General features: G+C 40.2%; 2 protein-coding genes across 2 annotated transcripts; one reads left to right on the top strand and one right to left on the bottom strand.

Moving 5' to 3' along the window:
• Nucleotides 1–336: 336 nt before the first annotated feature.
• On the bottom strand, nt 337–10,880 carry erap1b (endoplasmic reticulum aminopeptidase 1b). The gene is made up of 19 exons (XM_046385377.1): nt 10,626–10,880; nt 9,708–10,225; nt 9,225–9,363; nt 8,900–9,034; nt 8,566–8,686; nt 7,878–8,032; nt 7,545–7,658; nt 7,211–7,342; nt 6,824–6,955; nt 6,584–6,667; nt 5,793–5,950; nt 5,459–5,538; nt 5,143–5,326; nt 4,765–4,921; nt 3,942–4,126; nt 3,645–3,806; nt 3,074–3,214; nt 2,627–2,708; nt 337–2,202 (listed from the first exon to the last, which is right to left on the bottom strand). Exons 2-19 carry the CDS (start codon nt 10,193–10,195, stop codon nt 2,032–2,034), a joined length of 2,820 nt encoding a protein of 939 aa, XP_046241333.1. The 5' UTR covers nt 10,196–10,225; nt 10,626–10,880; the 3' UTR covers nt 337–2,031.
• Nucleotides 10,881–12,358: 1,478 nt separating this feature from the next.
• On the top strand, nt 12,359–21,380 carry naaladl1 (N-acetylated alpha-linked acidic dipeptidase like 1). Its single transcript, XM_046385373.1, has 19 exons — nt 12,359–12,776; nt 12,986–13,158; nt 13,479–13,600; nt 14,833–14,952; nt 15,630–15,822; nt 16,077–16,170; nt 16,266–16,370; nt 16,757–16,842; nt 16,932–17,051; nt 17,163–17,248; nt 17,605–17,668; nt 17,964–18,031; nt 18,129–18,220; nt 18,691–18,784; nt 19,341–19,422; nt 19,570–19,743; nt 20,068–20,155; nt 20,265–20,357; nt 20,928–21,380. The coding sequence occupies exons 1-19, from the start codon at nt 12,577–12,579 to the stop codon at nt 21,103–21,105; spliced, it is 2,232 nt and encodes a 743-aa protein (XP_046241329.1). The 5' UTR covers nt 12,359–12,576; the 3' UTR covers nt 21,106–21,380.
• Nucleotides 21,381–23,305: the final 1,925 nt, after the last annotated feature.

The following is a 23,305-nucleotide window of genomic DNA, read 5'->3' as shown; positions in this document are numbered from 1 at the left end:
GCTGGTGCTCCAGACTCACAGCGACAGGTGAAGACACAGCTTTTATCTCTTTCAGCTGAAGCTAAAGCTGACTTTGTCCTTCCTCCAAAAGTCTTGTTGAGGAAGAGTTGAAGCCTTGCTTGTATGGGAACTCACATGAGATGGGTTGAGTGCTCATGACAACTTTTGGAGTTTTAGTTTCCCAGTATGTGTCAAGCTCCAAATGTATAACCTGCTGATCAGAGGAGAAGAAAGGGGCAAAGGTTTCATACATATAACCATCAGGGCTTATCAAGCAAGGATTACCAAATGGAAGACAATCCAGAGATAGGAACACAAAAGGAAATGACATCGAAACATCTTCCATGGTTTAATATTTAATTCGTTCAAGACAAAAATCCCCTTACAAAATAACAGAATTCCTTTGTTTCATGCCTGCAGAACATGATTTTACAGCAGTACAAGTAAAACGTTTTTGTAGCAACATCTTCCTCACATTCCTTTTCTTTTGTCATCTATTTGAGAATTTCAAAAGTGCTAAAAAAAAAAAACCAAACCAAAATGCTAACATGGAGTAGGGCTGCAACCAACAATTATTTTTATTATCCATTAATCTGCCAGTTACTTTCTCAGTCAATTAATTGTTTGGTCTATAAAATGTATAATCTATAAATTCCTGGAGTCTAACAATCCATACAGGATTAAAGAAAACAGAAAATATTCACAGTTTGAGAAACAGAAATCAGTGAAATTAAAAAAAAAGAAAAAAACAAAACTCAAAACAATTCACTGATTATCTCTAAGGTTGGTGATCAATTTAGTTAGCTGACAATTAATCAATTAATAGACTAATCACTGCAGCTCTACCAAGAAGAAAAGCCACATGAACAATCTTGAGTTTTACCCCAGCTATGGTTCAATAACTGTGAGAAAAATCAGGAATATTAACTTTTGTACAAAGAACTGATTCAGAATTCATTCACGGGTCGTTGCAGATGTTCCCACATTTTGCTATATTTTTACTGAAGGCTGGATGCAGTAAAGCTTGTTTCTTTAGAGGGAATGTCTCAGTCTTTGTTTGGTTTTGTTTTTCATGTCAGATGAGAACGAACGGTCTGGTACCTAAATATCTGTGAAAAAATGCAGTATTTACTCTTGTACAACACTGTACAATATTCATGTCGCTGCTCCCTGTCATGTTAGTGCAGCATGAATGAAAGTTCAGGTAAAAACTCCCACACCCCCACTTCCCTTCACACAAAACAAACACACACCTGCGTAAAAACACACACACACACAACAATGAACACACGATATAAGGTTGATGCTGATGTTACCTCCTCAAACCTAAACTACTCTGCCACACGTTTGTGATATTTGCTGCTAATGTAATGCATTTTGCTGCATCTTCTTTAAAATCTAGTTAAGAGTGTTCATTTGTAAGAATCGTGTTATTTCACTGGTGTTTCCATATTTTCCCCAAGGTCCTGCAGAGCAGGTTAATATTGGAACAAATTACTGCATATAGTATTGTTGATATGTTTCTAAAATTGTGAAATTGTGGCTTTCCTGTGGTAATATGGAAGAGGGTTGTTATAAATACTGCTCACCAGTCAGTCCAAGCACTGGCTTTCGTGACTGACCACTGCAGTGCAACATTGTGTTTCTCTGTTGACTCTGTTTCAGCCTTTTGCTACGGGGCTTCTGCACTGTTTTTCTGCATTCCCTGCTGTCTGCACAACAGCAGCCTAAAGCCACTACCCACACTGAAATGAACAGGAGGACCGGCGTTTTCGCTGCAATGCCTGATTAGGTTGTGTATTACGAAGATTTGACGGAAGGTAATTCAGGTTTTCAGGACTCAGTTTGGGGTAATTAAAAATATTCACAGCGATGGCACAAGATCCAAAGTTTTTCATTTGTTGTTGTCTGTTTCTGTTTACATTTAGGGAAGATAAGTCAGTCAGGGCTCTTGTGACTCGTATGCACAGTGCTTGAGGTTTCTGCCTTTAGCAAATTATCCTATCTAGATGTTTTTTGTTTACCCTTGAGCTATAAATCTTCGTGCACGGCTGTGTGGCTGCGTTTGTCCAGCCAAGCCTGCAGCAGAGGAAGGTTAGCGTCCATCCAGCGGATGTTATCCTCGATGGTCTCATAGGCCTGTCGGATACACCTCATCTCTGAGCCTGTCTCCTCAGTCAGGGAGCCAAAGAAGCTTCTCACCTGAGTACAGAGTAGATATGCTTGAAAATAATGTCCAGTATTTGACACAACGTCAAAGAACCTGTAATCATCTACTGAACAAGCTGTTCAAGTGACAAATTTAGAAGATCATATTGTATTTAGCTACTTAGAACGCCCCCTTGTTGAAAGCAGTCACAGCTGCTCAACAGAGTGCTGTTAATCACTGCTTAACATTTTTTCCACTTGAATTAGTAATTTAATAGACATTTATTTTAAAGTTGGGATCAAATTACAATAAACACAGACTCAAGAGAGCATTTACACTTATTTACACAGAAAATGAGATACATTATGATAAATAATGAGGCGGGTTCTTGAGGCTACAGCAAACACTTTCTACAGACAGACATTGTCCATGAAAGTCCAAAAGTGTGGTCCATAATGGACACACAGCCTTGCTTACCTCATCTAACATCTCCCTGGTAGAATACTGGTTTGTCACCCCGGTCACCATGTATGATATTGTACTAGAACCCAAGTCGAACCTGTGGCATTGAAACAAACAGAGATGCAATTCAAAGTTCAGGACATTCACTGGAAGCTTTCTAAGGCTCCGCTTGAGCTGCTAACAGAAGCCAATAAATGGGGATTTTCAAAACAGCTCTGCTGAGTGGCTGAGGCTTTTCAAATCTTGGAGGAATTTCATATGGCTCTTTCTTTTAAGATGACAAACTAATGAAACACTCAACTATCAGCATAAATGCAGAAACTTAGATGCACGTGATTCAAGTATCTGCAGGATGAATCTGTATTTCACCAACATGAAGCATTCTTGGCTTTCACAAAGTTGCAAAATGTGTACAACAATTAAAGAAGAACAAATAAAAAATGCAGGATGCGGCTGACTGACTTCTTGATCAGAGCATGCCAGTTTGCTCGGAGGAAGTCCCAGGCCAGTTTGTAGCCATGAGGGTTCTTGCTGACAGAGATGACCACACCAGGGAGGTCTTGAGTCTTCATCACTTCACCGTGGAGGCTCTGCTCCATCATCCTGCAGACAGAATAAAGTGTAATGAAAGAGCATGAAATGTAAATTGGGTTTTTTTGTTTTTTTAAGTATTGGGCTGAAGACTTGCTTTAAGGTTAGTTTGAGGTTAGGGTTAGGATTGGGCAAGTAATGTTTATTGTTGTGGTTAGGTGGTGGTCAAGCCTCCAGGAAATGAATGTAAGTCTGTGTAATGTACCCAAAAGTGATCAAACCACATCTGTGTGTATGTGTGTGTGTGTGTCCTAAACTTGAATGAATGAAATGAAATGAATGGAAATAAAGAATGTAGAACAAGTGGACAATAAATCCACCTTGGATTTGTTGTAGTTGGTAAAGGATAAAAGGTGTGGGTACGCATGAGAGAAAGCAGAGAGGAGGAGGATGGAGAAAGTGGAAACAAAGTGCTTGCAGAAGTGTGATACAAAGCACCTACCACTTGAGCTTGTCCTGCAGTGGGGTGACAGTCATTGCACTTTTCAGGCGGCTCTTTAAAGACATCTGCAGCGAGTTGCGGTACTTCTCAAACAGGAAGTCCCACCCCTCTGGTGTTCGAGCTCCAATCACAAACACAGCCATGGTGATGTCAACGGGGAGGCTGAAAAGAGAGAAGGTTTCAGTTTGCTGACAAGCTTTTCACCTCCACATACAAGTGCAGGTGGTATTTCTGTGGAAGACTCTCATAAACAAATATCTAAAGGAGACTGGTGGTGTGCTGTTTTAGGAAGATGACCTCATGTTGCCATCAGAGTCCCTCCACTTGTTAAAGAGCTGGGTGGCTTTGGTCACACAGGGAGCGTAGTTCCTGACGCATCCAAACAGCAGCAGGTAGCTCCTCAGCACTCGCTCAGACACTGACCCAGAGTCAGTCCACTCCTGCCGATCAATCAACCCACGGAACAGTTCCACGATGTATCCCTGAGAAACAGCGATTATACAAAACAGTGCTGAAAGGGCTTGTCGATTAGACATCATTTGTTTCATATTTTCATTCTGTAAATTTTCCTGAGCTCAAGGTTTAGGTGTTTATACTGACAGTTTGGATCACATTCACAGACAACTTGAGTGTGCCAATACCTTTTAAAGCAGCGTGATGACATGAACCTCCATTTAGAGTTCAAACAGTTTCAACTTTAAGACAGACTGTCATACAATACTGAAACCTCCAACAAACCTTCAACAATGGCTATTTCAACAAAGATAAAACAATATAATTCAGACACCAAAGTTTGTTATCAGCATTGTTGGCCACTGAAGCAGGAAACAGGCTGTGATGCTAAGCTTACAATTTCATTACCAGTGACTGGTGATTTCTTATATTCACATTGAACTGTTGCTCAGAGGCATCTTTGTCTCTGTCTGGCCTTTCAACTGTCAATCCATGTACAAAAAAATATTCTTTTTTTGTAAACCCTTCACTTAAAAAACATCTGCTAGTGGAAAAGAAGATTTTCTACAACCTAAAAGTATGAATTATGCCATCTGGCTGTACAGAACCAAGCTTTTTTTGGCAAGAAAAAGCCAAACTTTTCAGTGGTAAGTGGCTCTTTCCTAACCTTCATCTGGTTCTCCAGAGCAGCCATGTCTCTCTTCTCCATCAGTTTGTACAGGGGCACAAGCTCTCCAAAGCCCTGAGTCACAGCCATGATCTCAGTCTCTCTGGACAGGTACAGAGACAGCTCCAGAGCCGTGTCCAGCCTCACCTTCCCGATACTGCAACACACACAAAGGGCTTCAAATCAACATGATGCAACTGTGCCCCTTTTGGCAATCTTTCAGTTTAGGTTTTTTGATAGCTAGTTGATGATGGTTGAAGAAAACAACAAGAAAGACATGGTATTTTGCTTAATATTATTTATGAGAATTGTCAGAGTAAATTTTAACTTTAAGTCAGTCAGATTCTTTCACTTCAAACAGCAGCTCCTGAAACACACCTGACCAGCTGAAAGATGTTGTGGATGAGGTTGGCGCGATCATTGCTGCTCAGGGCTGTGTGGTTGTGTTGCAGCAGTTTAATAATGGAGTTCCACCCGTTGCCTGCATAGTGGACCATGTAGTAGCCACTCATGTCCACGTTGAACTTCACCCAGTCGACCTCCTCTGGCAGGTAGAGGACGTCTGCATGGAAGAGGAGTAAAAACAACCTTCAACATAAAGTGGACTTATTGGAAAATGTTAAAAATTAGAAGTGGGCAAAGCTGAAATAAAATTTAATGTACAACATGTGGATATTTATAGCAACACACTCACCAGTCTTTGTCTTCAGCAGGAATCGGTGGATGGTGTTGGAGGCACTGGTCTTGTAGGTCAGGGGGATCTGCCACAAGAATCTATCAACACACAATGATCATTAAAAGAATTAAAACAAGAACATGAACTGAGAAACTTCAAGTCATATGAATGATTTTAGAAATGAAATGGAACAATTACTGAAAGTATATATTTAAATATATGTATTTAGGTAGTAAATATTACACTGGGTCTTATATATAATATACATCAAATGCAGGAAGAGAGGTCTCAGCAATGACTGACACTGTACAGTCCTGTTATCTACCGCAACACTATTAATCTGACATTTTACCCTTCGGTGAGGGAGGGCTCGTCTGTCTTCAGGTAGCGCTCCTGGCTGACCCTGACCTCACGACCTTTGACCTCCACAGTGACCAGTGGGAAGCCCTCCTGCAATGTCCAGGTGTCCATGATAGCCCTCACATCCAGCTCATCACCAGAGTACCATTTCTGCATATGGGCACACATGTCACACATGTACAGACATGAGTGGTTTATGTTTACACATGTTTACACGTACTACAGTACTAAAGAAAAATTGCATTTGTGTTGGAAATAAACTACAATATATAGAAGAATGTATTGGGGCACCTGTCCATTATACCAACAAGGACTTTAATGACATCACATTCTAAATACATGGACAGCCTTGCAGCTATAACAGCTTCCAATCTTCTGGCAAGGCTTTCCACAAGATTTTGGAGTGTTTCTGTGGGATGGGATTGGGGTCAGGGCTCTGTGAGGGCCAGTCAAGTTCTTCAACACCAAACTCATCCAACCATGTCTTTATGGACTTTGCTTTGTGCACTGGGGCACAGTCATGCTGGAATAGAAAAGGACCTTCCTCAAACTGTTGACACAAAGTTGGAAGCATAGCATTGTCCAACATGTCTTGGTATGCTGAAGTATTAAGTTTTCCCTTCACTGGAGGTAAGAGGCCCAGCCTAAGCCTTGAAAACAGTGCCATACCAATACTTCTGTCTATATAATGTATCATGTACAGTATATAAAACAGTAGAAAAGAAAGAAAAACAATTATTTGTGTTTTGTTGAACATAGTTGCTACTAAGCCTGAAAATGTACAGAGGCTCCAGACTGATCGCGGCGCTTTGAGCAGAATTGTTTGTGTTTCATTCGGCCTTCGTCCAGATCATCCGAATTGCAGATCTGGTAGAGAATAACACAAAACATTACAGAGAAGACTCATTCAGCACACAATGTCAAATAAACCAAGTCCCAAATGATTTATCTACAACCATTCTACAGGACCCCACACTCTCTCTCTCTCTCTCTCACACACACACACACACACAGACCCCTCACATTAGTTAGACTCTCCCACAGGTGGCTGTTGACGGTGTTTTGGTAGCTGTAGCGCTTGAGGTATCGGATGATGCCAATCTCGAAGGCCTCAGGAGTCAGGAAGTCCCGGAGCATATTTAGAATACATGCTCCCTAAAAGAAAAAACACACAAGCTGAAAACTAACAACGCAAATAGTTTTTGTTGTGTCCTTTCGTAAGAACTTGCATCTGTATTTTAATGTTTTCCTTTGGCTGCACATTTGGGCATAAGTGATTTTTTCAGATTATAATTGATGTAAATTACTCAAACGCCCTTTGATGATTTTTAAAAAGACCCAGATAACTGTTTGCACAGTTCCCATATCCCAGTGGATGAACGCCAAAGGGTTGGTCCAGACTAGGCTGACCTTGTCATATGACACGTCGTCGAACATCTCCTGAATCTGTGCAGGGTTCTCCACATGGGTGGAGACTGGGTGGGAGGAGCTGAGGGAGTCCACCTCCATGGCCTCAAAACACTTCCCCAAGAAGAAATCATCCTGGGAGAAAGAATATATGTTTAGCAAACTTACTGCAATGTTGAGATACTCCACAGATGCTTAACAGTTCAGCTAATGTACAGTAAGTATACTACGCTGTACCATTAATGTCCTTCTTGTTGTACCAGTAAATGCTTTGTGAATTTAACGTGGAGATTTAGAAGTGTAAGACACAAGTCAGTTCCCTATGCTCAGCTCTCACCACGTGCAGCTCTGGGTAGGTCATATCGAGAGAAATAAACTCCATGAACTTGGCAAAGCCCTCATTGAGCCACAGGTCATTCCACCACTCCATCGTCACCAGGTTTCCAAACCACTGGATGGAAATGGAAGAACAGTATTTAACATACAAATCCATTTGTAAGCTTAGCCCTGTTAAATGTCACAACATTTGGCCTCCGTTTGTAGCATGAGACATCTGTTTCCAACTTCATTCACCAAACCATAAAAGTCAGAGAGGTTTTTTTTGCACAGAATGATAAACTGTGATGCCAACTAGCTATTTTGATTTTGAAAACAGGTACAAGTCAGCTACCTGATGTGCAAGCTCATGGGCGATGACCTTGGTGATACCCAGTTTGTCAGAAGCTGAGGACTTTTCAGGGTCGAAGAGGAGGCCCGTCTCTCTGTAGGTGGTCAGCCCCCAGTTCTCCATCGCACCCGACTGGAAGTCCGGGATAGCAGCCAGGTCTGCGGGGAACAACAGGAAACACATAAATACAACTCGTCCAACTAAGTGTCTCTTCAATTCTCCTCTGAAATATACCAACACAAATCATTTCACAATATATTAATTATTTCTACACATATTGCTCATGTCAGGTTCCATCTTGTCCCCCACCCCTTATGTTCCTTTTTGAAAATATGTGTGCATCTTCTCAAGCCATTCAACAGCGGAAAATGATTTAACCAGTGAGGATATAGAGCACTTGCACTGTTGAATGTCTGCCTCTTAATTGACAAACATATGCTGCTCAGTCAACACACACCAAGCAATGAGACACGAGACAAGATATGATCCTAATGTCTGCACAAAGGACAGACATTTGTCTACCAAACCACACAACTTCCACAAACAAATGAAAGTCTTTTCTTAAACTGACTACAGTAAAAACATAAACATTACAACATACAGCTGTACAGTTCTTTGCAAGTCAAAACAACAAACTTAATTTTTACAAAATAAATACTGCACCCACTGCTTCTCCAGTGTTTCTACTGACCCTGTTTGGGAAGGGGGTAAGGAATGTCAAAGTAGTCATCATAGAAATCCAACAGCTTGACTGCAGCATCCAGCGCATAGGCTGTCTGGTTGATCTTCTCAGGTACAGCATAGACTGAAATCTGATGGGAATGGCATCAAAGGACAAAATCCTCAGCATAAGTGTTATAGCAACATGTTACATTTTATCAGTGGATGCATGGCTCAAAAGTATGCTGTACATGATGTCAAAGGCAGCTCTCTTTGAGACTTAAAAATGGGTGAGAACATTTTTGATTTAGCAGCTTGAGGTGAGAGGGCTGACTGACAGCACAGCCAGCGTCTGTCCTCCTCACCTTGACACCGTGCTGGGTGGTCTTGCTCACAGACTGGAAGTCAGATACAATGTAGGCCACCAAGTAAGTGCTCATTTTGACAGTGGTGTCAAAGTGGTCCTCAAGCAAACCGCCTGGCAACTCCACAGTTTTAACCTGAGGAACACAAGTGTGTAGTGAAAGGAATGGAAAAAAGAATAGAGGTCAACAAGCGAGTTACTGATACAGAATGGAGAATTACGGTGTATTAAAAACTGATAGTAGTAGTTTACTGTGTAGTGAGTCTGATGACTAAAATCTGGACTTGTACTTAAAAAAAAGTAATATAAACTAATATTGTGTTTACCTTAGGCATATTGGATATGGCTATGTGACGTGGCTCTCGAATTATCCGTATGGTGAAGCTGGCTTTGAAGGCCGGTTCATCAAAACAGGGGAAGGCAGCTCGAGCAAAGGTGGCTTCAAACTGTGTGGATGCCAGAACCCTAGTAATAGTGAATTAGATGATGGATTATGTTTTATCTAACATGGTGTACGAGGACAAAAAAAGGTTATTAAAATTACACATATCATTTTCAAAAATTGATTTAACGTTGCCAAATTTGTTACAATGTGTTTGTACAATTATCATAAACGAGTAAGAGCTCCATAAACATTACTGATGTCCGTAGTCTCATGCTCCTAGCAGTACTGGTAGCGTTCTTAAGACTACATTTTCCATCAAACCTGGTACTATCAGCTGCATATTTGTGTGGAAAACAGCATCATCACATCAGGACTATCTCGTATTACGCAGTAAAAAGCAGCTATCGCTTATTTACGTTCTTACCGAACTTCTCCATTCCTGGTGCGGTAGCTGCTCTTATAGAAACCGTGGAAGCTGTCAGACAAGTTGGCAGCAAACTCCAGCTGAACTTCATACCTCCTTCCTTTGGTCAGCACCGAGTCTGACAGCAGGGCAAGCTGGTGGAAATGAGGATACTCTAAAACCTGGAGAGGCCTCACACCTTCAGGTGCGAGGAGCAGGACATTGGATATCTGCATCTGCTTGACGTGGAGAACGATGGTGCTGGTGTCTTCGCGCACGTCCAGCTGGATACGAGCAACACCAGTGAAGTCAAGTGTGGTCAGGTTTGGGTGGATGGTCAGGTCGTAGTGGATGGGGAAGACGGTTTTGGGAAGTCTCATGCGGTCCCATGGGAATCTCTGACCATTGGTAGCTATGGGGACATCCTTGGCTTGGCCTTGATCAGGCAGCTGTGCTCCCAATGAAGGAGAAAAGGGAACTAACAGCAGCAGGAAAACAGCCGCTGACATGGTGGCAATAAAAGCACTAAATCCTCTCACCTGGGACATAATTATCATACAAATACACAATTAGGCTCAGAGATACTATATGGTATTTTCTACATTGTAAACAATAAATCTTACTGAACCTGAAGAATATCCAGGACTGGCGTTGTGTCTATTAAGAAAACATTTAGCATCACTCTATATATTTGTCTACATGTATCTCTTTTTTAAAAACTCAGTGACATGCAAATTGCCGACAACGTCAAGGCACAAACATGGCAGCTGACAGGGAAATGAAGCACCTTTCGATTTCACACAAATGTTCATTCATTTACGATAACAGACTCCTATTGGGAAAAACTCCTGTTTCGCCAAAGCGGAGACTGTCATATTATCCATTATTACACTCGTAACGTCGGTCAAATATATACTGTGTTAGAAATATTAAACTTACCTTGAGGTCTTGTGCTCACACAGTTAGCGCAAATATAACGAGAGTGAAAGCGAAACAGCTGAGGGGAGTTGCATGACGGGAGAAACGTCCATGACCCCCTACTGTCAGCTGTCGGGTCACGGTTGAAAATTCAAGATGAGGTACTTTTTGTTGTAAAGTAACACCTGTATGAGTTCCTGATTATAGAAAGTCACCAAAGTAAGCGCTAAATGTATTAAGGTAGGAAACAGAAAGGAAACCTCCGCTGTAAACAGGAAGTTCCGTGTTGTTGTGGTCTGTAATGACATATCTCGCCAGTAGAGTGTGCTATTGCTTTGATTAAGTTTCGTTTTATGTTGGTCGCTCGTCAGATACAAATGTTATATTGACAAAAGTATTGGGATTGAGCTGTTGTCAGAGGTTGGGCAGGCCCGTTACTATCAGTGAAGGGAAAGCTCAATACTTCAGCATACCCAGACGTTTTGTGCAATGCTATGTCTTCAACTTCGTGCCAGCAGTTTGGGGAAGATCCTTTTTTGTTCCAGTATGACTGTGTCCCAGTGCACAAAGCAAGATCAATAAAAATATGGATGAGTTTGGACTGGCCCACACAGGATCCTGACCTCAACCCCATCCAGCACCTTTAGGATGAACTGGAACAGAGATTGTGACTCAGGCCTTTTCTTCCAACATGAATGAATGAATGGGCAAAAATCCCAGAACCACTCCAAAATCTTGTGGAAAGCCTTCCCAAAAGAGGGGTGCCCCAATAGTCTGTTGCCCCATTACTTTTGTTTATATAGTATATAATTTACCAAACTGACTGAAATGAGTGAGGTTGAACTGAATTTAGGTTTACTGTCAATTATTTATTATTCTTCTAAAACAAGCATTTATGGAAGTTTCTCCTTAACTAAACTGACCAGTCCTCAGTGAGAATCAGCAAAAGACACACAAAAGTCTGTGATTTATGCTAACTTTATATCCAAAACATATTTGGATATAGAGAATAAAGATGTTTATAGAGATTTTGCATATCCTATATGCTATCCTATATCCTATATTGCATATCCTAAGAGGAGGTCATATGCTTAACAAAGACTGTGCTCTAATGGCACTGGCATACAGAGTGAAAGACTTTTAACATTATGCAAGTAGACTCACAAGATTTATGTAAAAGTTTATCATAACTTTATAATGATTTTAGTTCATTATTCAGAGGCAAAGACAAGGTGGTCTTAGTTGCATAACTTATACACTTATATATGTTTGTGTTGTTATAGTTAAGCCGAACTGATGAACTTACTAATAATGTAATGAAGATGTTAATACTGAATAAAGGATTGTAAATTGTAGCCGTTAAGATAGATGCTCTCACTCCATCATTTCAAACTTGGCTCAGTTTTCACTGGTAAAATAACTGCTCATTAACCTGTTCAAAGTTTTATATGAAGCTGAAAAGACAAGTTGTCAAAGGAACTTGCAGAGGCTTTTATCTTGAACTTAACCCTTTGTAGAGGTCCACTTTTGCAACCAGAACCTCTTTTTCAGGAATCAGAATTTCACTTTAGCAGCTGTTAAGTTTCAAACAAAATAAATGAGGTACTGCTTAATATCACTTAAAACCTGAATATTTATTCCAAACTCACACAATTTGCTAACAATGACGATAAATGATTTTATACCCCGCTTGCACACACAGACAACGGGTCAAAGTCCATCTCATCTGCAAACATTAATGAGTAAACTTTACAATGAACATGTCTCTTTCTTATGGGAGGTCATTTCAGCAGCTGTATCGGCACGATGTAATCATTTAGAAATCAGAGGCAGGGATTTGCTCTTACACAAGCCTGGATTAATGAACAACACTAAAACTTTCCTGGTCTTTAAAGAGAGCTCACTGACAGTCAGATTCAGGTCCAAAGAGAAGGTGATCTGACTTGCTGAAGACCTTATTCCTGGGAGGAGAATGATAAAGCAAGTGTTGATTTCTGCTGCGTGTGGTGTTGTCGCACTGGTCATGGGCATACTAATCGGCCACTATGGTATTGCCAAGAGCAGCGACTCAACACCATCCTGGGTGAATGATGTGGCGAAGGATGTGGACGAGAGCTTCATTGAGAAGTTCTTGTCTGAGGTGGACAACATCCAGATTGAGGAGAACCTGAAGTGAGTTGAAAAATGATTACATTTGCTTAATTGTTAAAAAAATGTGAGACACCTTAAAACAATATATCAAGCAACTTTTGTGTTTGATAAGGTATTCTCATGAGGCTTGGTGGGAATAGCTTTTATTAGAGTCCATTCATGTTTTGGACAGTACAATATTCAGTTTATAGTTGCATCAAACTTTTCTTTATCCCCATCTTTCTCCACAGGGAGCTGACAAAAGTGCCCCATATGGCCACCACAGCTGGAGACGAGCAGACAGTGCAGCTGATGCTAAAGAGATGGCAGGACCCCGAAAGTGGCCTGGACAAGGCCTGGAGAGAGGAGTATAAGGTCTACCTGTCCTTCCCTGACCCAAAGAACCCCAACAAGGTCACTGTAGGTGAGTCAATAACTTGCACCATCCTTCTCCATTCAGTGTGTTCTTAAAGTAGCTAAAGAGTCTAGAGGCTTTAATTCACGTGTTGAGCTGTGTGATTTACTGCTGCGAGAACTGCAGTAAAACTGGATTTGAAGTATCTGCAACATCATCCCAGGGAAATCAAAGTCCTCAAGTACCTCATAAATGTTTCCCATCATGTTGCATCAAAACAAACTTTAACCTGAAGTAATAATTTTATTTTGAAATGATATTCACATTCCATACTCAATCCATATCTCCAAGAAATCAGGAAGAAATCAAGAAATCGCTGTTTGTTTCAGTGAGCCCGTCTGCTACTGTGCTGCACACTGTCAGAGAAAAAGAGAAGAGTTATAGTTCAGACCAAAATGATCCTGACGTGGTTCAGCCATACGCTGCATACTCCCCTGCTGGACACGCAAAGGTAAAATGCTGCTTCCTGATGTATCTGAAAATCTGTTTAAAATTCCTTTATATCCATATATATCCAATATCCATGACACCCCCCAACAGGGGTCTGTGCAGGAAATGTTCCACTTCAGTTACATTTGTTCGCAAACCAGTACTTTTGGTAAGTACTGAACATTTTTGAGAAGACATCATTGACTGTGGTCACTTAGTAACTGAAAACGTACACTTCTCCACTTCACTGTAATTAATGCAGCAGTTTATAAGGACTGGCATGCAGTGCAGGATTCAATGCTCCAGAAATGTAATTTATTGTATTTATGCTGATTCAGTGACTGCATACAATGAATGCATTCCCTAGGATCAATAGAATAGGCTGCCTGCTGCCTGCAGTAAAGTTATTTTTACTTCAAAATACTGCATATAATTCTATAAATACTCACTTGACAGAAAAATCGTACAGTATTTTAATGTCACACATGTGTGAGAAAAACATAAATGGGAAGATATAAAGATAGATAATAAGTTTTTCAGGAGCCTCCAGTTTAAATTAAGCACACTTCATTTTTGGGAATAATTCACTGAAATTATAAAAATCACAAGGCTGTCACATCACTGCCTCACACAGCACAGGCTTACCTCTCATAACCTTTAAGGCCCTCTTCTTCTTGCTCCTTCTGACACCAATAAGGGACAGTTTTCTGACTGTGGCAAGTTTTAAAAAAGAACTTTGATGAACTAGAAAAGTGCTTAAGACATGTGAGTTGTTTTACCATATATATAATGGACTCTTTTGAAAAGTGAACAATCTGCTATGGCTATTTTTCAGCTGTTTGATTTTTTTAATCAAAGTCAGATATGACTGGCGCAAATGTGGTATCCTTAAGGCTAAAACCTTTTGCATCTTATCAAGTCCAGATAACAAGTTATATTGCAAGTTATTATGTAGACTGAGTTAATAAACCAACAATAGTGCATCTGTTTAGCATTGCCAAGTCTGGCTGATATGTAACACTGCTATCAGTGGACATGAATATTATAAGAGAGGGAGGCCATAATGAAGGCTGTAATGACAGAAGAGGCTGATAAGGAGTAAAATAAAGATGTTCTTTTGTTCTCAAACTGAAAAATAACTACAAATGCAAATGTGATCATTAGAATTTATTTAATATTGAAATATTTTAAAAAATCTGCCTCATTGGGTTACTGCTGCTGCTGACACAGAGTTGACTTTCCTGGTGGTTTTAGGGGAAACTGGTATACGCCAACCAGGGGAAGGCAAGTGACTACCAACTCTTGAACCAGACAGTGGACCTCAGGGGGACCATCGCTATCACCAGATACGGAGGAGCAGGAAGAGCTGCTAAAGTGAGTTGCACTTTGTGATAATTGAATGACTTACTATCCTGTTTGTGTTTTGATGTATTTTATAAAAATAAGCAGAAACCTTCTGTCCAGAAGCCAAAAGTGTCAGTTACATGCATGCGATTTCTTTGAGTCATTAAAAAAGTCAACACCTGTAATCTTTAGATGACACCTTTTATTGAAATAATGAAAAGTGCCAAGGACAAACATGCTGAAATGTCATTACCTTATTTCACAACCAGTTTTGTTATGTAAACTATGCACTGTCATCTTAACAATTTCTTAATAAATGATAAAGATGTTTGTGTTGTGACTGTTTTACATCTTAACCAGTTAACTGACTTCTGTATGCGTCTATAGTGCACTAATTACAAATCAGCACCTTGTAAGTAAGACGTACACCCTTTGATTTGAATTATTTCATCTTTTGCCACCAAATCCCAGATGAACATAAAAAGTGAGTCAACGCTGAACATAAAAACAAATAAGCTTAAATATCAATTACAAAAATTAGGCTGTGTAGAGCATGCTTATTCCTTGCCTGTTCATTGCTATTAGTAGAAAAATGGTTTCTCAGGTTTAAAAGTCTCTAAGTTTATTGGAAATATCGATGTGCAAATCAATAAATTATGTAAATAAAATGAAGTTATTAACAAGTGCCATGTGTGTGCCTCATTCAGGCCATCAATGCAGCACCGTACGGTGTCGTTGGCGTGCTTGTCTACACAGACCCTTTGGACATCAACGATGGTCTCATGTCAGACGTCAACGAGACGTATCCTCACTCCTGGTACATGCCGCCTTCTGGTGTGGAGAGGGGTTCCTTCAACAGCCACTTTGGAGACTTACTCACACCCTACCTGGCTGCCAAAGGTAACCAGTGACTTGCATAAAAATGGTACATGAGGATCACACCCAGTAGTGTTTTTCCTTTTGTCTTTTTTTTTTTTTTTATTGCATGTTTTCTCTACTACCGTTGCACTTTGGCTCCAGTACCTGGAGCGTGGGTTTTTATGACACCCAAACTCAGGTTCAAACTTACATATAAAGTTAGGTAATTTTACTGTATTTTATTTTAATGTATAACCTCTTTGTAAATACCTCAAATTTCAACATTGTTTTCATAGAGGATACCTACAGAATTCCTCCTGAGGACATAACAGGAATCCCTCCCATTCCCATTCAACCAATCGGATTTGAGGATGCCTACGTACTAATCTGGTTTGTGATGAGACAAATCTGCTTAGCGAGTGAAGACAACTCAAAATGTTTGGTTGTGAACTAATTCTTACCTGTTCTTCCTTTGGCCATTTCAGTCAGCTAGGTGGAGAAGCAGCTCCGGCTGAATGGCAGGGAGCATTCAACTGTACCTACAACTTTGGTGGCCCAGGATTCAAACATACGTCTGCTTTCACCAACAGGTAGTCATCTGCTACACATATTCAGACATCAGAGTTCAGCTTTATTTTTGACTTAATATATTTGTATTATATCTAATAATAATAGAATATCTTTATTTCTATGTATATATTTCTAACTTTTAGCAAAACTAAGTCACAATGTGGTTCACATAACGAGCAAAAAACCCCTAAATCATAACACAGACCCTCATATATCTGGTTCCTACATCTCCAATTTCTTTCAGCAGTTGAAAAAACAAGATATTCAAATGAATATGATATGATTCTCTATGATATGATGATTATCTCAATACATCCTGTATGAGAGGCAGCAGTTGTGCAGGGGGACATTTGTCTGTCTCCATCCCTCATTACTTCACATTTCTGAATATGATCCTCTTTTCCAGTGATGTGAAAATGGACATCTTTAACTGGGAAGAGGTGAAGAACTCCTCCAATGTGATGGGAGTGATAACAGGGAGTGTCGAGCCAGGTGAGACAGGAGATCATGTCCAAATCCACATGTTCTCAGCTTTAGCACAAGCTCTGAGGCTGCTGTTTGTGTCCTGTGCATGTCCACAGACAGGTATGTGATCTATGGGAACCACAGGGACAGCTGGGTTCATGGCGCCATCGACCCGAGCAGTGGGACATCAGTCATGCTGGAACTGACCAGAGTGTTGGGAAAGATGGTCAAGCAGGGTGAGGATATTAATTACAGAATGAGCGACTGATTTTATTATTATTTTTTGTTTGTTTGTTTGTTTATAAAGCTGGAAAAAGAGATAATCTCCGTTCCTCTCTGTGAGGCAGACAAATGGAGGCCTCGTAGGTCCATAATCTTTGGAAGCTGGGGAGCAGAGGAGTTCGGCCTTATTGGGTCTGCAGAATACACAGAGGTGATTTGCGATTAACCCACGAGATTAGACGTGACACTAAGCAACTTGTGAATGTGATTCTGTTTTTTGTTCAGTTTTGTTTGAAAGCAGTCCTTTTTTCACTTATGAAAAGGCTGGGCAATAAAACACTCTGTTCCACACAGTCTGGAGTCTTGCCGTTTTAATATTTCTGGGTCTGTTAATTTCACTCAGTCGTTTCACTGAGTCAAACAGTCTTCTCTATGTGGCTTACTGTAACTCTAAATTTACCAGTATTCTTTCATTTGCCATTACAGTGCTATGCAGTCTCTCTTATAGTATTGCTTGTATAATTACTTCAATTCACAAATATGGCCTTGATCTTGTCCTTTCTCCAGCAATACTTCACCAAGCTCAGTGAACGAGCTGTTGCTTACATCAATGTGGACATAGCTGTCTTTGGTAAGAAGCTCCACCCATCGTCTCAATTCTTGTGTTCACCCAGGCAGATGAGGCCGTTTTAGCTGGATAAATTACTGAATATAAAATTATTGAAAATTCCATTTTTAGACCTTCAGAGGAGGAGTGTTCTTGAAACATTATTTTGTGGTTAATTGAAGGTTAAATGGTTAAAAAACCCTTTCTACAATGGCTGTCACTATAGGTTGTGTTCACTGACTGCAGGTCTTGAGCCTTAGAAATGCACATGGTAATAGCAATGCTAATCCAAAACGCTTATTCATCCTCCTCTCCTCAGCCAGTGCCACTCTGAGAGCTTCAGGGATGCCATCAGTGCAGAACGTCATCTTCGAAGCCGCTAAACAGGTGAGCCCAATCTAGGTGTTTCTTTCTTAAACTTGAACAGATTTATTGTCCACAAACCACCAGGAACCTGTCGCATGACAGAATTTTTGTTCTCTAGGTCAACGCACCCGGACTGGAGTCCACATCTGTGTATGACAACTGGATCCGGTATACCAACAGGACAAGCCCGACACATGGCATCATTCCCAGGTAATGAACTATAGTAACACCTCTCTAATTTTCCCACATCATGCATTGCATCCTGGGAGAACAGTTATCAAGCTTTTTTATTTCCTTCTCCCTCTTTGGCTGGAAATTTAACTATGTTTGGAAAGTGACAGCAACACTTAAAATGCTCTTCATGAGAGGGTGCAGCTGAAAACGAGCGCTCTCAGTTATGACAGTAGCATAAGATGCAATAGTACATTTGTGCTGCTTTTCAGCTATAGCATGTGGTCATAACAGTTTGAATCATTGAATTGAGTGTTACATAATCCCACATCATTTTTTAAACATTCCTTCAAATCATTGTAATAGACAGGCAGCTTTGTCAAGCTGAGCTGTACCTTCCATAGAGTGCGTTCATTAACTGTGTTGTGTTGTTAATATTTAGGCATACTGTATGTGTCTTTCATGCTCTCAATAAAAGATCCTTCTTGTTTTCTGCCTTCCTTTGACAGGGTGGGATACCTGTCAGGAGCGGGGAGCGATTACGCTGCCTTTGTCCATTACCTGGGAATCACATCCATTGACATGTCATACACATACGACAGGGTATGAAAGAAGTCTTAACCCCTTTGACCTAAAGGTAGACCATGCAGGGTTTTCCTAAAAACTATTTATTGGCAAAAGTAATGCCTCTCAATTGTCACTTCTTCACATTGGAAATCAGTAGTGGCGTATTTATCCGCAGAGACCCTGCCCTCTGCCTGTATTTCCTTGTTATATTGCTGTGTTTGGGATGTTTCTGGGCATCAGCAATTCTAGATAATTGCTGACTGATAACTGACGGCTGAATCTCCGTCTCCAGAATTTCTTACTGGAGTGTTGACAAACAATGACCCGACAAATGCCTTTAAATGTAGTTTTAGTCTGCTTACAATGTGAGTGCATTGTAACCTTTTATGGCAGAGTTAAATTCTTCTATCTAAATAATCATGTCATGGAAGTCAGAAGCTGGTCTCAAATGAAAGCCATGTTTTTTAATGCTTCTACTGTCTTTCTCTTCATCTGGTCCAAGACACATTCCTCCTCCGTGCCAACTGGATCTGAAAGTTGTTGACTTTCAAGCTGTCTCATTTTTTTCTCATGGATGTTTCTCTCCACACAGAGTAAAACAAATGCTCGGATTTACCCTGCGTACCACACAGCATACGACACCTTTGACTATGCCTCAAAGTTCATTGATCCTGGTGAGCAATCATGTTATCATGCATTACCTTTTCTGTCAAAGTTCTGTAGAATATGCTTTTCTCAGTCAGTCAAATTTGGCAACTGAAAAGAAACCAAAAGCATTTTTCTCGTGTATAACATCTCACTCTACTACTTTCTTCCCTCAGGATTCGTCAGTCACCAGGCCGTTGCCAGAACTGCAGGAAACATCCTGATCCGACTGGCTGACAGTCTTTTGTTACCATTAAACTGCAGTGACTACGCTGAGAGTCTTGAGGACTACCTGAACACAGCAGTGACCTTATATGAGCATCAGCTGCAATCTAGGAAAATCTCCATGGGTAAGAACAGGACAGTGAGAGACAGGGAAATATTGTGTTTATTATGTCAAGACTTGAGTGTTTCAAATGGGATAACTGGAATAGTCACTTGGCTTAGTGCATTACTTCTAATTATCGGAATTAAGATTGGCAATATATCAGACTGGAACCTGAATTAACCAAAATGTTCTTTGCAGCAGGAAAAACCTGAACACATAACACGCCAAAATTAGGCCGCACTTAAGGACAGAACAAACAGCACAGGCAGCATATGTTTCTTCTACCAGCAGTCACAGAGAAGAGAGAGACTGAAATGCTGCATAGCTCATCTGTGTCTTCTTTCAGAACCGCTAAAACGTGCAGTGGCCAACTTTCGCAGTGCAGCTACTCATTTGGATCAGGTCATTCATAGCATGGACCTGGCAAATGAAACGTAAGGGCACAAACATGCCAACACAGACATGCTGTTATCTCTTTTGCTGCTCATATAGAAATGAATGCCAGTTGCCCTCATCTCTCTCTCTCTGTCCCTCCTCTCTTAGACCGCTGAAGGTCAGAAAAATCAACGATCAGCTCATGCTGCTGGACCGAGCTTTCTTAGACCCTCTGGCCTTCCCTGATAAATATGCATACAGGTAGGAAGAAAAAAATCACACACTCAAAACAAAATTAAGCTGTCATTTGTAGTGTGGACTACACATGCAAAGAAAGCTTCCTCTAGTGTCACCATGAGGTTGAGAATTTTAATTGAAATGTTGAACATCAAAATGTTCAACATGATTGGGTGGGTGGCAATGAATGACAACTATGATCATACATTCACGTCTTCTGTTGTAATAGCTTTAGTAATGCCTTAACTTTTCGCAAAGCGCAATCATCCGTTACTTATACATGTGTGTTTAGTACATGATTTATATCCAACAGTATCTGCAAAACTGTCAAACTTTGTGTTTCCCAAACACAGCAGTGACTTTGTGTTTCCCAAACACAAAGTTTCCCAAAGCTCAGTTTCAATTGCGCTTAAAAAATCTTTCAGATCTTATTTCTCTTCTCTGGCTCCCTCTTTGAATTAACCACAGTCTCTTAACAAAAGGTCACCTGCGTCATTGTGACTAAGCACATCTCTTTTAATTGTTAAACTGCCTATCATTCATATACCCACAGCACATTCATTCATATCATTATTTTCCCCGTGGGATACACAGGCATGTTATCTGGGCTTCAAGTAGTGCTGGCAAGTCAACCTTCCCAGGTCTGGCTGATGCCTACGCCAGTGCTGAGTCATCAGGTCAGTCCAGAGACTGGGACAAAGTGCACTACCACCTGTCAGTGCTGAGCCAGGCCATCGATGGTGCCGCCAACACACTGGTCGATGTCATATAGACGAAGAGGGAAGAACTGCAAACTGTCAAGGATTTTTTGAAAAAAGACAAGGATCTGCAGACAATGAGAAGTGGTCAGTCGGGCCCTGATGGGACTATTTATGGATGATATTAAAGGAGACAATTTAGGAATGAATGAACAAAGCTCACCACCACAACGACAGTAACATGAATGATGTCTTCTGTCTTTGTCACAGGATTAAAATATTTAAATATGATTCATCTTTTTCATGAATGCACTTCATTAAAAATTAACTACAACACTTGTTGGTAATACAGTTTTATGTCGACTGTTAAGCTGAATGAACAACAATAAGCACCACCAGAACTGTAATGAAGAAAAAACTCAAAGTTATTGAGACAGTATAATTCATTTTCTTATTTTCCCATGTCTTATAAAAGAGACATCTGTCTTTGTTGTCTTCAGAGAATCAATAACAATCTCTGATCTTGGTGATGTTAAACTTAATGGATCCTATCAGATGCTGAGTTATTTAACCTGCTCATCAAAACAAAAGATATGACAGATAGTTAAATATCTCCTAGTGAATGGCATTATATCTAAATTAGTCAAATTCAATCTTTTTGAAATTGTTGATACATGTCATTACTAAACAATAAACTAATTTACGTGTTTTGACTTAATTTAGAGAGCTGAGTGATAGCAAAGTGTTTCCAGAATTGCAAATTTCTTTTAACATCAACATTTTATGGCTTTAGGACAAAGCCACATGATGATATTTTTTGAACTTCAAAGATCAAATGAACAAAATGCAATGTAAAAAAATCTAATTATTCCATGCACTAGATCTGGTCTGGAAAATTTTGACAGCACTGACAAATTGCACCTCATCAAAAATCTGCATGTAACTACGCTTTGGGCCTCCATGGCATCCTGTTTTAGCAAGGCCTGGTACGATGCTGCAATACTTGCTCTTGCCACCAGGGGTCAGATAATGCTGTGAGACAATATCTTATGGGTCAAATCAGGGATTAGTGTTCAGGAAGTGTGGCTGTCAAAAGCTGACTCGCAGTACTGGCTATAAACCCAATCAAATCTGCGCAAGTGTAAATAAATTTCACAGATCCATCTTATGGTAATGGTAACAACAATGCTGTTGAGGCAAGATAACAGTAGGTATAATGAAGATGTGTGACAAAAGGATAAAAAAACCCTAATGACAGGCATAGAAAAGAAGAAGCATGAAAAGCTGTTCTGTCCCATAACATTCCTTCCTGCTGTAAACACAGGTCCCCTCCTCTCGGGGTGAAGCCTACAGTGTTAGCCCCACCCATCTGAGCCCTTTGAGCCACTGCAAAAACACAACTTGGGGGTAGCACTGGTGTGTAAATGAATAAACGTGTCTTTGTGTGCTTTGGTAGATGTGCAAGGCGGATGGGTTCATTTATTTTTGTACTTTGTTATCCCTAAATAGATGGACTCCTTTGGTTCTTGATCGTTCTTAAATTACAAGTACTGCTTCAAAAGTGGGTCATATTAAGTTAAATGTCATGTACTAACATGGTAAGGTGTAAAAGATGGCTTCAAAGCAACAAGAGGAACCTAACAGAGCTCTAGAAGCAAGTTGCAAGTGTATTAGACGCAAAAACTGCAAAATGTATGTCAAACAGAAGGCAAGAAAAGATATGAGTGAAAAGTATGTGGAACAGATACAAAGCAGTGCAGTTTTTATTTCCTTTTTCATTAACTTGTGTGTTTGTGTGATTTTGTCTATTGTCTTACTGGTTTTGGTGGTGGCACTTTCTAACTTATAAGTTCCTCTCATGTGATTTTTAAAATAAATAAATAAATCTGGAAGAGTAAGACAACTCAACTCAGTGACACTGTAAAGAGTCGTGTCTGACTTATCTTTCTCAGTAAACTTAATCTTTAAAACTGGCAAAAATTGGTTTTCCCACTGAGTGTAACATGAAACTCAAATCTACAGGCTGCTATAATGATTAAACGTTTTATAATTAAGTTGATGAAGAGACCGTATTTGATGTGGAATGGTCACATTTGGCTGGTAACAGATCCACATATTTGGGTCAGTAACAGTGGACAGCTAAAGTGCAGCAACAGCAGCAATGTGGTAAAAAGTAGGTTTTCCATGACAGATATCAGTCAACAGCAACAAACACAGGTGATACTCGCCAGGCGCAGAGTTTATTCTTTTAAATATACATAGACTTTTTCCCCA

This window comes from Scatophagus argus, chromosome 4 (assembly GCF_020382885.2).
Source record: "Scatophagus argus isolate fScaArg1 chromosome 4, fScaArg1.pri, whole genome shotgun sequence".
Lineage (NCBI taxonomy): Eukaryota > Metazoa > Chordata > Actinopteri > Scatophagidae > Scatophagus > Scatophagus argus.
The sequence above is the reverse complement of the archived record's forward strand: the minus strand, read 5'-3'. Positions and strand labels throughout refer to the sequence as shown.

Excerpts from the sequence above, each read along its gene's own strand:
- erap1b (XM_046385377.1), bottom strand. The coding sequence starts at position 10,195 with ATGTCAGCGGCTGTTTTCCTGCTGCTGTTAGTTCCCTTTTCTCCTTCA. Across the intron at positions 8,033-8,565 it reads TTACCCCCTTCCCAAACAGG|ACCTGGCTGCTATCCCGGAC; the intron begins GTCAGTAGAAAC and ends TGTTCCCCGCAG. Across the intron at positions 2,203-2,626 it reads CCAGGGAGATGTTAGATGAG|GTGAGAAGCTTCTTTGGCTC; the intron begins GTAAGCAAGGCT and ends CTCTGTACTCAG.
- naaladl1 (XM_046385373.1), top strand. The coding sequence starts at position 12,577 with ATGATAAAGCAAGTGTTGATTTCTGCTGCGTGTGGTGTTGTCGCACTG. Across the intron at positions 13,159-13,478 it reads CCCCAACAAGGTCACTGTAG|TGAGCCCGTCTGCTACTGTG; the intron begins GTGAGTCAATAA and ends TGTTTGTTTCAG. Across the intron at positions 18,032-18,128 it reads TCTTCGAAGCCGCTAAACAG|GTCAACGCACCCGGACTGGA; the intron begins GTGAGCCCAATC and ends TTTGTTCTCTAG.